General features: G+C 40.5%; 1 protein-coding gene across 1 annotated transcript in view; it reads right to left on the bottom strand.

The window, feature by feature from the left end:
- Positions 1 to 13,788, bottom strand: part of LOC115371871 (phosphatidylinositol-binding clathrin assembly protein-like) — a 29,966-nt gene that overhangs the window by 15,055 nt on the left and 1,123 nt on the right. The window contains exons 2-7 of the mRNA XM_030069448.1: positions 5,757 to 5,899; positions 4,500 to 4,575; positions 3,935 to 4,037; positions 2,857 to 2,950; positions 2,205 to 2,316; positions 1,001 to 1,107 (exon numbers count right to left, since the gene is read on the bottom strand). Of these exons, the coding sequence (XP_029925308.1) occupies positions 1,001 to 1,107; positions 2,205 to 2,316; positions 2,857 to 2,950; positions 3,935 to 4,037; positions 4,500 to 4,575; positions 5,757 to 5,899 (635 nt within the window). The remainder of the gene's footprint in view (positions 1 to 1,000; positions 1,108 to 2,204; positions 2,317 to 2,856; positions 2,951 to 3,934; positions 4,038 to 4,499; positions 4,576 to 5,756; positions 5,900 to 13,788) is intronic.

Below are 13,788 nucleotides of genomic sequence, written 5' to 3'. Positions count from 1 at the left end.
ACAAATGACACAAACAAACAGACAAACACACATTTTGTTAGACAGGTAAATGAATGGGTCCTTAAAGTCAACGTTAGTCTGCTTTTTTCTGCTTTCGATTTTTTTTTTTTTTTTTTTTTTTTGGATAGAGCTGCTACACCCCTTCGTTACCCCCAAACCTTCTTCCAAACAGGAGCCAAACCAAACAGCGAGAAAGCCTTTGAAGATGACGCATGGGGTAAAGCTACATAGTCTACAGAGGATAAAACTGTTTATTTTCACTGTGAAGCCTGGCAGGTATTGAAACTACTAACTGGATAACAGCCATTGTAGAAGATATTTAAGAAAAAAAAAAGGAGAGGGAGGAACTCAAAAAGGAAGGGAGAGGAGGACAGAGATAGAGATAAGAGAAAAAAAAAACAGCTTGCTTGGGCATGCAGTGCAGGCATGTGAACAGGCAGCACGCGAAGGGGTCCTTCAACTTGAAGCTCTACATGAGTGGCTTTCTGATAGGCTAACACTCAGCCATTAATCAATGTCTTGGGGTTACCCCCTCCCCAGGTCAGGGCAACAGAAGGACAGAAAGATGAGAAAATCTACAGGTAAAAAAAAAAAGACGGGAGATTAAGGAGAAGAGACCCTTGGACGCTGATCTGCAATCATTTTTGGGCTCCTCATGAGCCGCGGTTAGAAAATGACTGACTGTAGATCAGATCGCAAGGGTGATAGCTAGAAAACATAGGTCCTGAATGCATCTCAACAGTTTAAAATGGTCTACAAGTTGTCAAGACTTTCTTCTGAAAAGGCAGGACAAAATGACATATAAATATGGAAAACTACACATTGGAAACGGATTGTGTGTGACACCGCTCCGGTTCGAGTCCAACCAGAAGAGAAGAGAATGAGAGGAGACCATCTTAACCCCCTGAGACGCACTCCTGACAGACGATCCCACCCTCTCCGGTGGTGTCTTTGCTCAGTGTGTCCTCAGTGGAGGACCAGCAGGACAAACAGACGTTACCTCTGCCACCTTGAGGAACTCGGACAGTTTGGTCATCCTGTTCAGGAAGGTCTTGTAGATCTCCAGAGCCTCTTTGCACTGGTTCTTCTTCATGTCAAAGTATTTCTCTGCGGAGTGGAGGGCATTCATTTATTCATGAGGCAGAAGTGCACGCTGACTCACTTGTTGATCGCAGAGCCGAGTCAAACAGAGTTAACAAATACTTTTAATTATTTACTGTATCTTGCTGAGGTGCCAGATTTGTGGGATTTACAACACTGGACATCAAAAGAAATGAAAATTCCAACCTAAAACGTTATTTTAAAACTGGGATTGGTGACTTGCTTTGCATTTCTGGCGTCATTTTATTGCGTAATCCTGTTTTTCTGTTGGTAAAATCACCAGGCACGATGCACACAAAGTGCAGCTGCAGCTACAGTGGAGCTTAATGCGAGAGAGGCGTGAGCTCCCCTCCCTCCATACTGGATTCATTTTTGTTTAGCACTGCAGCAAATCAGCAAATCTACATATTAACCCTCGCTCTTTCATGTTAAGGGTTGATGCTGAAACCTCACAGCTAGTACTTTTGTGAAAAAACGAAGAATAATGAAATGGCACCATCACATGCAATGTATGTCACTAATACAAGGCAAATAATAATAATAAAAAAAACATTATTAAGAGTCAATCTAGTATACTTAATCTTTAATAATCTGAATATAATAATGCAATCTATTCTAACACTGTCTGAATGATGTTGATATGATAATCTACACCCATGCAGTATTCCATGCAGGTTAAAACAAACACCAGAGATTACACCTGAGATGGGAATCCCAACTATTATTTGACACAAGTCTCAATTACAGTGAAATCACCTTAGATCAGGTCCATTTAGTGATGAATCATTTAATGTACTTCACACTGAGGAGTTTAATGGTCTGCTCTCAGTATTAGCTACCCACTTTGCCCTGCCTTAATAAATCATGAAAGAGATGAAGGTGATCTTTACAGTCTTTAATTTGGAATTTGAGCGATAGCAGGAGCCAAAAATGATACCTCCTTAAAAAATGGGCTCAGTGGGTTTCCAGTCATGTGATGTCCCAAACGTCAGGGCGAGCAGTTTAGTTTCAGATTGCGTAGATTAACTGTGGATCTCCCTGTCCAAATGTTTCTGTGTGTGTGTGTGTGTGTGTGTGTGTGTGTGTGTTTGTGTGATGTTTACCTAGCATGTTGATGACGCCTTCGTTGTAGGCAGCAAACAACCGTATCGAGTCTTTGAACAGCAACATGAAAGCTGCGTTGATCACACCGTTGGTCAGCTCATTAGAGTTAGGCTGGAGATGAAGACAGAAACCAAGGCAGAGAGCAAGACAGGAAGAAACAGAGCGAGACAGGAGCGAGATATGGCTGTGATCAGGTGCACATGTATGTATGTTTACATTAACAACCACTACATAATCATAACTACATAATCATTATCATTATCAACATCTTTAGTTATAAAGCACTCAATTACCATTACAAAACAAATAATATAAATAAAAAAAAAAAAACTAACAGCAGAAACACAGGAAAAGGAGCAAGAGTAGATAAAAATGCAACCAGGCATGAGGATAAAAATAAAATAAAATACAGTCACTATAGTTATACTGCTTATGCCTAGTTTTTTTACACACACTGACACCCGGCAGCTGCTCAGCACTAGTATAGTTTCCTACTGATGCCACTTAGCAGCTCCGCTCGAGCAGTCTGGACTTAAGTGCCTTGCTCAAGGGTGTTTTGATAGCAGGGGAGAGCATTAATCCTTCACCCTCCACCCAGATCTCCTGAGGATCCAACCTGATGAGCTCCAGATCCTGGACAGAGATGTTTACCTGGAAGTCCAGCAGCGCATCCAGCTGGTTCTGAATGATGGGCAGAGTCTTGATCAGCTTCTCTGTGTTCATGGTGCGCATCACGCCGTCAGCCCTGGCAACAGACAAGAGCACAAGCTCACAGACACACATGACACACACACACACACTCAGGACTTACTGTATATCGAAGTGGTAAGTTAAGGTGTTTTCTGTATATGGAGGTTTTTTGTGTAGAAAATCCGGTGATGGAATAATGCAGAAATAGGCTATTAGTACAATCTGGGACCAAATATGGTATATGGTATATCGATATTCACAGGAAAAATGCAAAAACTTCAGGGCAAAAAACGTTTAGGGTGGCAACTTGATACTTTGAATCATCTTTACTGTGCTGTTGTCAACAAACACCTTTAATGGCTGATCAATGATGTTCAATACCATCATTTTTATGGACCAATCAACAAATCAGGTGGGGGTTATGTCTACACATCACCCCAGTACTGTTTTGATCAATCCTCCTCATTAAAGGTTCATTGGCACAAGTTGATTTATGTGAGGACCTTTGAGATGCAACTGACAAAAACGTGACATAAGCATGTAGTGATCAGTGAGGCGGGCCACAGCTGAGACCCACGTAGACTTGTTCTCATTTCTAAATTGGTTAGATCATATTTAATGCGTCTGAAATCAGTAAGCTGAGAGGTGTATCGTGTTAAATCTCGGGAGACTGTGTCATGCACATAACAGAGATCATAATCCACATTGTCTTTTTTTCTGCTTCATTTTTTTACTTCAGTTGTTTTTTACTGTCAAAGTCTGCCCGCCATTGTAGTCAGGACACATTGATTTTGTCTCACTGCTTTTAGCTTTTGATTGCTGGACTACAACAACCTTCAGCAATCCTTTTGCATGTTTCTTTAATCTATAACTCAAGCACTGGCACCTTACTGCAAAAATAGGTAGAGTGGCACACCGGCATTTATAAGAAAGAAATTACACATGATGAAAGTTCCCATCATTTTGAGGTCAAATGAAACACTCCTCCATGTGTGTCACATGCCTGTGAAGTGTGTGTGTTTGTGTTTGTGTGTGTTACCCTCTCTTCATCTTGGTGAAGTCCACCGCCACTAGTCTGTAAGACATGGCTTTTTCATTCAGGTAGCGGCTGTAGCGTCTGATGAAGGTTGACATGTCATACCCTGCAGGACAGAAGGGGGGCGCTGCATGTTAGAGACAGCTCACCTTGACCTTCATTCAAATTAGGCAAAGCTGCAGTCCCTTTTTGTGTGGAATGTACAAAGCCATCTAGGGGCATATTCCCCTTACTCCCAAAGATGATGAAATCAATCTGCTTTTTATGGTGTATCAAAATGACCCCGCACCAATTTACACTGGGGATTTTTCTTTTTTAAATTTTTGTAAAGCATCCAGTGACTGGGTATCACATTTTCAGCTACATTCAGTGCCTCCTTGTAACTGGCTGAGAGCTCATTTATCTCTATGCAATTCTGGATTGTGGCTTCCTTTTTGGAGTAAAGTAATACAAGTCTGAAATAGGCTTACAGATAGTGTTACCGAGCCAGGGAGAATCAGGCATAAAGTCACTTTATTAGATGTACGACATTGCTGAGTTTCCAAATCGCCAAACAGCATTAAATCACCTTGTAGTGCAGCCTTATCTAGAAAGTTGTTGAGGTTGAAGAGTGTGTTTCTGGATGCTAGGTACTGGATCAATCTCTGGTGGGAAAAAAAAACACAGGAGAGAGTTATTTGACATCATCTGACAATATCAAGTGACTCGTGCACAGACACGGGGAGCATGTGTGTGTGTCGGGAAAGGTGACAGACTCATTTGCAGATTATAGTCTTATGGTGCATTCATGTGTTGGTAGGACAGTCCGAAATCTATGAGTCCAAGTTGCCTGTTGAACAGTGTTGTATTCAAGTGCTATTTTTTTGGTGGTAATGTGTTTACTTACTCTTGACTAACATAAAACTTTATTTTTTGCCTTGTTGAGAGGGTTAAAGGTTAACACTGGATTGGGTACAGACATTTTTTCCAAGTCTTTGTCTTAATCATCCGACTAAAGACACCGGTCATGTGCACGACGTCTGAGGCAGAGACGTTTCTATGAACATTTCTCCAAGGTAGTGTGGCTCTGGAGTCATAAATGATCTCTTTGGTTGAATTAAACCTTGAAGTGATTTATTAATCACCTTTAAATGACTCCCACAAGTGAGTCATCCCTTGTGGAAGGGGCCACAGAGGCAGTTCTTCAATCTAAATAGCTTAAAATAAATAAACGGATAATCAATAAAACAAGAGGTATATTACTGAAGCATAACTCTTGCAAGTAATTTAAAAAATGCAATCTAGCCATATTTAGTTATCTTGGTTAGCTTGTTGGGTTCACATTTATTTGCTGCTTCCCTTTCATAAGGCTGACAGCTTCACCTGGAGTGTACTACTCCAAAACTAAGTAGATATGGACTGGAAAACATCATGACTCTGAGCGGCAGCACAAAGTTCAAGTTCAGGTTCAGGTTCAAGTTTATTTAGAGCCCAGTATCACTGTTTACAGTGATACTGGGCCCATATGTACATGCCCATATGTTTACAACAAACAGGATGACACCCCCTGACTTAGTCCTGATAGCGGGCAAGAAAAAACTCAGAAAAACTGCAGCTGTAACGGGAAAAAATGGAAGAAATCTTGAGAAGGACCACAAAGAGAGGAGACCCCATTCCTGGACGGACAGGCGTGTGATAGGCGTCAACCGAAAAATTGTTTTGAAGGACACACAACAACACTTGAGATGAACCAGTGAGATGAGCTCTTGAACGGCCACGGCTCAGAGAAATGTTTGTGCACCTTGAACTCCGACCCGCAGCTCAGGTGTGTGTGTGATCAGCTCACCTCGTTGCCGTACATCATGAGGTGGTGTGTGGTGATGAGGGCTTTGAAAACCACTATCCAGCTGTTACTGGTTGTGCGCTCCAGCAGTGTGTCTGCCAGGTGGGGAACACTGACGTTCAGCTCATTGGTGCAGTGGATCAGGTCTGCAGGACACAAACACAGAGTGAGCGAGTGAGTGGATGAATGGATAAGTTTCGTGGTGCAGTGACTCAGGTCTGGAGATGGGAGAAAACAATGAACCAATAAAAACCAGGATAAAACAGAAGGGCAAGAGATGGAGTGCATTAAGCATGAGAGAGAGAGAGAAAAAAATCTTTTTCTTTGACAATTTTTACAGGACAGCAATCACTCCAGGATCAGTGTTTAAGTCGGCATACTCAAGCATTTATTGATTTTGTTTTTTTAGACATGCTGCTTCTCTTATTAAAAGTCTTATTTATTATAGAGTGAAAAACGCTGAAAGCAATAATCAACTGTTTCTTATTGTCTAGTATTAAAAGAACTGTAACACTGAACTGCAATATTAAAGAATCACAGTATGTATAGAATTGGCAATTGATAATCAATATAATATATATATCAATATATCCAGAAGACGCTATGGATCCCTGTCCCTTGTGTGCACCCTTGAGCAAGGCACTAAACTACACCATTTGGGAGGTTGCAGGTTTGATCACCGCAACAGCCAACAAATGTCCATTAGCATCCATGTGTCTTCTTCATTAAGGTATTGTTTGCTTGTTTGTTTGTTTGTTTGTTTTTCTTGTTGTTAGTGTGTCTGTGTTGTATATTGCTGGTATTTTAAAATGCATGCATGGATGTATGTAAGGGCACGGTCACATTTATGAATGTATTTGTGTATGTGTGTATGCAGATATTATGTATGGTTTTACATTTTTATGATGCACGATCACGTATAAAGATTTTTCTATTTTCAATTAATGTAAATGCTGCTTCTATTCAGTTGTCAGCTGTGAGCATGAATGTAAATAAACTCAAAGTCAACTCAACTCCTCCCTGAACGCGACATCAAACCCGCGCGTGTTCGCTCGGCAGAAGTCGCTCTGAATAAGAGCATCGGCTACACATTGAATTTGCAATTTAAACCGAGTTTACAAGTTGATTGATTATTAATCGATGGAATGAGTAACAACTTCAGTGCATGCAATCATACTGACTTGTGCATTCACTTTGACTGACTGAGCGAGTGATCAGCACACAAATCAATGCGTGAATGAATGTGTAATGATAGAGATGGCATGGACATATGGATTGGAACCAGTGCTACTACATCACAGAATCCATTTTGTGACCGCAATCAAACAGAGTTACCCACTCTACCAAAATGTCAATAAAATATCTACTCTGAAGATGGCAGGTAATTCTATTCCAACACAGTGAACTCCAGAGGCAGACGATTCAAATAAACTGTAAAATGAATAGAGCACTTATGAAGTAGGGGGTTTACATTTTTATCTGGATCTGGGATGGACTAAAACTGAGCTGACTTCCAACACAGTGTAAATTGCCTGTCCATCGCAAATGTGTAATCAATTTCAAAGGGAAATAGCTCACTGTTCTGCAGCGTGTAGGACATGAAGGTCTGAGAAAAGGCATGCTGTGAGTGTGTGTGTGTGTGTGTGTGTGTGTGTATGCTTGTCAGTGCATATGTACAGTGTGTTTAACAACATCTTAATAATCTTGTTGGAGGAACTGCCAACTTTACTCTGGAACAGGGTCATTTTTAAAAAGCAGGCAGAGAGAAAACCTGTCAAATTCTATGTATGCATGTCAGCGCTGATCAAATAATAATAAATATTAATTGAAACAGACTGACTAGGCGATTAAAATTTCGGTGGCGAACACTAAACCTATAACCGGGACAGGATAATGGGAACAATGCCCTACATTCTTGCCTTAAGGATTTCTTCTCCGGCTACAGATTGAAATGTGAAGTATGTAAAGCGCCTGGATAATCTCAAAGAATTTCTGACTCTTAGTGAAAGAAGTAGAGTTTAAACAGCAGGACTGCACTTCTCTTAACATGCCCTGGGCGGGATCGGCATATTCTAACGCAAAGCTACAAGTGGACGTTATTTAATGTGATAATATTCAGTTGTGGCTCAAATCTGTTCAATTGGATTACTGTAGAGGAAAGCTTGTGGATAATTCAGCAACAACAAATAAGTTCATATGTGGAGTGTAATACCAAAATTAGACAAGATGAGTTTTGATCTGTCTCGGGATGTTTACTTTACAATAGTGTCGGGTCTTCCCCCTCTCTTCCTTTTACATTGTTCAAGAGGACATATGAATATATGTAGTGAGAGATGAAACCCTTCATATACATGTATTATTGTGCGTGTATGTGTGCGTGTGCGCAAAACTATCTATCCCATGACAAACTACACTGGTTGTGTGTTTGCATTTATAAGCCCAAAGTATTTTACAAGTTTAAAAAAGACCTCCTAAGACCTTATTCTTGATAAATTATTTAAGATTATCTTAATATCCTGCTGACAAAAAAAAACCCTGTTTACATTAATAAACACATATTCTGAATATTAGTGGAGTCTGAACTCGAACACACTGCGGAAAAAAACACTCCAGTATATACAAAGTATCTCATTTACTGTGGGCTGTTGTGAGAGACTAAAGCTGCAAAATGATAAAAAAAAAAAAAAAAAAGCAAAGAAAAACTTTACAAATTTAACCAGATGAGATAAACAGCCCGAGAAATTTATGATAACCTCTCCCATCACAAACGAACAAATACAAAAAAAATCAAGATGACAAGCAAAGATACAACCGAATTTGATAAGAAAATTAGATAACCGAACAAAGAGGCGGAATATCAACAACATGATCCATAAAATGACGGGTAAAAGGGAAATATATTCCGAGGGACTGACGCAGTGAAGTGAAACCACCGGGGACGGAAGAGGAAGTGTGTCTGCCTTAGAGAGAGGGATGCAGGGAGAAAAAACAAAATTGGTGTTTTGAGATGAGAAGTGTTTCGACATGTTTCCTAACACAGATCTTGAGGCCATCCCAAGATGAGGAGGGTCGATGTGAAAGGTCTGGTATGTTTTCCGTGCCCCCGGATAAACAGCGTACTCAAGCATCCGTTAACATGAAACAGCCTTAAATGTTAATTTCACTAATTGCGCCTGTGTTTCAATGTGTTTCACTTGATTCGACGTTATTTTTGGCTGTTCAACCCTCCGTGGCAACTGCAGCAAAAATAATGCCAATAATAATGTTAATAACAGCCATCATCACTAATTATCCAGCCATGCTTGCTTTGATTTTTCACCATTTTAACCAACTGCAGTCAGGCTCTGGTTGCACTAATGTCATGACATTTGGTCAACCTGCTCTAGGGCCTCAACATTGGCAAAAGGTCTATCCCTCATCTTAATAAGTGAAAGTGCATTTTCTTGATCAATATGAATGCCTTTATTTGCATTAATCTACAAATATATCAAAGCACTGCCAAAGGATAGCGTATTGAATGTTTGTCCATACACGGTTAGGCATGATAGTAATGTATCCACTGACGGATGCATACAGATTGCCACAGTTTAAATGGATGAATGCACCAGTTGTTATGAAACGTGAAACAGATAAAAATGGCCGCAACCCCGGAATTGCTGCTATACTGGTGATATTTTTTCTGATTCTCAGGCATTAGTGTTTTTCAATGGCGATTTTTCTTCCTTGCCATACTATCTCAGGTCACTGATATCGAAGCAGTACATGCTAATGGTGGCACTCAATTATACTTTACACATCGTTAATGGGCCTGATGGTGAATATGCTTCTGCCTCACTAACTAATGGGAGCAGACTGAATCCCACTAATTAAGTCAAAGGTGAGCCTTGATCTCTCCTGTGCACACACACACACACACACACACACACACACATGTAAAGCATCCGGTGCAGTGGCCGTGGTGCTTCACTGCATCATGATTAAACATTGATTTAAGTACAATGGCCAACATGCAGTCATACACATTTTGTAAGATAATATTTCACTTGTAGGCGAGTGATTTTGAAGTACTTGTGCTTGAGTAAAATTTCCGCAAATTAGTAGAACCCTTCTTCTTGGGTAACTGTGTCCCCCTCTGTGTAGCCTTTGGGTGAAAATACATAACTAGGATACAGCCGCTGACATGCGACGGTGAAGATGGCCACAGGGATATGAAGAAGTATTGACCGACTGTCAGCCAGGATGAGTTGCAGTCTATACAGTCCAAACTAAATACATCAAAAACACAGTTAGGAAGAGAATAATGGTGAGGATATTCACAAGGACATTTATACAAGAAATGAGATAACAAGATGGCATTGGAAAGTGACACCAAGTTAAATTTATGACATTTGTCTTTAGGGCTGCAACTGACGATTTTCACTGTCAGTTAATCTATCAATTTTTTTTTCTTTTTTTCCAATTAATCATTTTGTCTATTAAGTGTCAATAATAATGACAAATCCTCATTTGAAATTAGGAGAGCCCAAAGTGATGTCTTCAAATATTACTCTATAATAACTTTTACAATTATATGAACTGTGAAAAGTAAGCAACTCTTAGCATTTTAGTGATCTCAGGCATGAATCAGAAACATGTTTTGAGATTTTTACTTGAGAAATGACTAAAATGATGAATCAAGATCATAATCTATTCTATGTCTTTTGACTAATCAGTTAATTGACTTATCACTTCAGCACTATTTATAATGCAGCTCAGAGTGAAATAACACTGATTATGAAAATGAAATGAACATGAAGAAAAAACAAACAAACAAACAAAAGTAAACTTATCAGGATATTGCCTACTTTACATGTGCATAAACAAGGATGATTTCTCAACAAATCGCAAGATGTGTAAGGCTTGTGAAAGTCAAGTTAAGACTTAAAATGCTCTAACAAATATACAAGACCTTGGGTTTAAATCATATAACTCAAGATACTTTAAGTTCTTTTCAGAATCTGGAGACACATCAGAAGATAAGAAGGTTATTATTGGAGAGAACGGGTTATGGGGTGGGGGGTCTTAGTATTTGTGCTCTACCTCCCATCTAAACCAAAACTAGATGATCTCTTTTATATTTTTGTTACTTCAGCCATGACAACTTTTACATAATTTGGCTGACTCTGAGAGACTAGCACCACCACTAGCAGGAACCGAATGTCCCGCGATTACTCTAAATCCATTTGGTTGCTTTTGCAAACAGCTACATCACTATAACTGCACTATTACTGTAGAGCACACAGTGAGAGGAATCATATGCAAAATAAAGCTATTTACTGTGCTTTGAGGGCAGAGGGTCATCTTGGTCTGATTAGTATTCTGTGTTTGATGAATCTGGTTTCTATAGCCACTCTCTACTATCTCAACCATGCAGAACATTGCCTAGTGGAATCCTATTACTATGTCTGTCATGCTCATCATTTGCTATGGGTAGTAAATAATCAGCATCGGCTCTTTACGTCACCAACCAGTCTGTCAAGGTCGTGACACCATAAAAAAAAAAAAAAAAACATACCAATGAGACCTGTGTCTATTCACTCTCAATAGCCTAAATGAGTAAAGAGCACACTTGATTTGGCATGCATTGCATGTCGGTGATTTCTGGAGTTATGGCATCTCAGTTCTCTATCACCGTGCAGCTATTCATCTTTTCTTTTCACTGTGCCAGGCAAGGATGGATCAATGCCACTTTGAGTATTTGGAAAGGTAATTGAAATGTCGTCTGTATTTATCAGACCTCTCAGATTAGGTGTGCTGATCCAGAATCACTCACTAGAGTTCCCTTGAACATTCTCATTCTCATTCTCATTGATCTTTAAAGCAAAACTTAGACTCAATGAGATTCAAAGGCTGTGATACCTGAGCAAAATTTTGAAACCTTGTTGGTAAGACAACTCTGGCGATACCCATTGTTTCCTAACATTCTTACTCCTTTTAACCCACAGTGTTTGTTACACACATTGATTTTGTACCATTTGCCAATCCCGCTCCTGCTGAAGGGGGTTATGTCTATTTCAATTACCTCAAAAGACAGCACAAGTGTCTGCCGCTTTTTTATGACCCTTACTTAACCAGGCAAGTTGAATAAAACATTCTTATTTCCAGCAGTGGCCTGGGGGGGTAGTTGTTACAGATGTAGACGGGGTTACACACGTTTGTGCACTCGGACCTGAGATCTATCCAGTACTATCACGATCTTGTACTGTTCACCATTGAAAAACCCCACTGGAGTTTCGGAGTTCACTGCCTTTACTTTGTATTCCTTATTTGCGTCCCCAAACAAGATTTCCTCAGCTGGCCTAGGGATTTGAACCACTGACCTTCTTGTCACAAGGCCATTTCCCTCAGACTTCTCTAACCTTTACGCTGTAGTTACCTAACTTAATAAAAACCAATGAGCCCTATGATGTGGCATATCCTGGACAAGAAAACAGACTATTTACTAACCTTTACTAACCTCAGTGCTATCAACTGTGGGACAGAAAGAGTGTGGTCTTTTGTTTTTGAGAAACTATAGCTGGCTGTGCTTATTAGAGCAGCCACATCTGAATAGATGACAGAATGTGAATTAAATTAAAAATTTCAAGGGTTGGATTAAGCTTACTGTGTTAAATACTGCAGGTCAGGATTCCCCCCAGCCGGAATTTATACCAGGAATTTCCAAACTGTTCCTCTTTGGGGTAGAGCAATAGTACAGGCAGGCTGCAGCAATAATGTTCAACATCAGACTTTCACAATGGCTTCATCGATACCGAGTGGTCAGCACTAATACCAATGATTAGCCAAGCCACAAAAAAGCTAGATAATCAGCTCTGCCAGCCGTGGTCACCGTTAAGATGAAGAGATTTATACAGGATCAACACAGCAATATAGTTTCCCTGATAATTCAAAAATCACAAAAGGATGTTTTCACTGTAAAATAAGTTAACTCAACATACAAACATGATTCTGGATCGTCTCCAAGGCCCCCATCCGGCTGTTTCCTCTTTCGGACCAAAGACATTTTATGGGGAGCTGGAGCGGTGCTGCTTTCAGGAGGGGCGGCGCTTTAGTGGCCTTCCAGGAGGGCGAGGTGATACGAAGCTAATTTAGATGTATTGGGTTGGGGGGCCCCGTGACACATCTTGTCAGGGAGCCCAGAATTCCCAGCAGCACCCCTGCTCTGGACATGACTGACTAATCCGCTGCCAAACTTGCTGGCTGCCTGGCTGGCTTGCTGGTGTAAGGACTGACTGGCAGGCTGGTTGGCTAACTGCCTAGTTGTTTCTGGAAAACGGACTTAGCCCCTGTCTTTCCTGATAAGCCACCTTGCTCTTTGACGGTCCGTCTGTCTCTTCCAACTGCTGGACAGACTGCCTCTGTGCCTGACTGGCAGCACCATTGATTACCTGTGCTCTCTATCGATCATGTCAAGTAATTATTGTGAGGTAGAAAAGCCACCTAACCTAATAATCACTAGTTAAATCTGCATGGGAGGAATCTTCCCTCTTTCTCCCCATATGTAATTGCTGCAGTTTCTTGTTTCCACACACAGGTAATTAGCAGAATGTGGAGTTTAAAAAAAAAAAAAAAAAAAAAAAAACCTGTACTGACACAAACACTGCTGTGCCAAATGCCCCATGTAACTCAGCAGCCTTGCTACACACAGAAATGTACTCACATTGTAGCCCTCCAGCACCTCTGGACTTGACAGTACCGCTCAAAAATGAGAATAAATGCATGTGAGCCGAAGGTAGATGTGCCTTCTTATGAATGCAGAATGATGATACACAGAAAATAAAAACAGATGCGGTTATGGAAATGGTGATGCTGCCCGGAGAAAACGCACATTCCGTAGAGAAGTGTCTGCTCTCCAGAGGGTGATGCTGCTGCTGATAGTGGCGTTAATAATGGATAGGCCTACACTGTAAAGCTGCTGGTTGCAATATGATTAACCTACCTGAGTGGCCCATTTCCCCTGAATGACATGCACAGATAGCTGGCTATTTTCTATATT

Source organism: Myripristis murdjan, chromosome 14 (assembly GCF_902150065.1).
Source record: "Myripristis murdjan chromosome 14, fMyrMur1.1, whole genome shotgun sequence".
NCBI classification, from domain to species: domain Eukaryota; kingdom Metazoa; phylum Chordata; class Actinopteri; order Holocentriformes; family Holocentridae; genus Myripristis; species Myripristis murdjan.
The sequence above is the reverse complement of the archived record's forward strand: the minus strand, read 5'-3'. Positions and strand labels throughout refer to the sequence as shown.